General features: G+C 60.1%; 1 protein-coding gene across 1 annotated transcript in view; it reads left to right on the top strand.

Annotated features, from left to right (window-relative positions):
• The window catches only part of EMH_0015040 (uncharacterized protein), a gene marked incomplete at both ends in the record, with an annotated part of 10,293 nt that overhangs the window by 7,981 nt on the left and 1,580 nt on the right, over positions 1-732 (top strand). The window contains one exon of the mRNA XM_013500296.1: positions 15-732. Within this exon, the coding sequence (XP_013355750.1) occupies positions 15-732 (718 nt within the window). The remainder of the gene's footprint in view (positions 1-14) is intronic.

Raw genomic sequence — 732 nt, 5'->3', positions numbered from 1 at the left:
AGACACGGCAGCAGATACAGCGACTCCGAAACAGAAGCAGCAGACACAGCAGCAGCAGCAGCAGCAGCAGCAGCAGCAGCAGATACAGCAGCAGCAGCAGCAGCAGAGCATGCAGCAGCAGCAGCAGCAGATGACCCACACACACTTGACGCAGCATTACCAGCGCCAGTCCCCGTAGTATCGCCAGCAGCAGCAGGAGCTGCTGCTGCTGCTGCTGCAACAGCAGACACAGCAGCAGCAGAAGCAGCTGCAGCAGCACCAGACACAGCCGCCGCAGCAGCAGATACAGCAGCAGCAGCAGCAGCAGCAGCAGTTGTTGTTGATCTGACTAGAAGCCGCAGGTCTACCGTTGACGCCTCCGTCGCACCAACGCAGCAGCTGCCCCACATGCAGCAGCAGCAGCAGCAGCAGCAGCAGCAGCCCGAGCAGCAGCAGCATCTACAGGCTGTGCAGCCTGAGAAGCATCAGCAGCAACAGAAGCAGAAGCAGCAAAGGCAGCAACAGAAGCAGCAGCTGATGCAGCAGCAGGAGCCGCATCCTACACAGACGCTGCAGCAGCAACAGCAACCATTGGCGCAGCAGCAGCAGCAGCAGCAGCAGCAGCAAGATGCACAGCAGCAGCATGCAAAGCGCAGTAGGAAGCGCAGGAGCAGCGATGGAACAGACAGCAGCAGCAATAGCGCTAGCAGCACCAGAAGCAGCAGAAGCAGCAACAGCAGCAGCAGCAGCAGC

Source organism: Eimeria mitis, genomic scaffold, assembly GCF_000499745.2.
Source record: "Eimeria mitis Houghton genomic scaffold, Emh_scaff524, whole genome shotgun sequence".
Classification (NCBI taxonomy): Eukaryota; Apicomplexa; class Conoidasida; order Eucoccidiorida; family Eimeriidae; genus Eimeria; species Eimeria mitis.
This window is presented reverse-complemented; position numbering and strand designations above follow the sequence as displayed.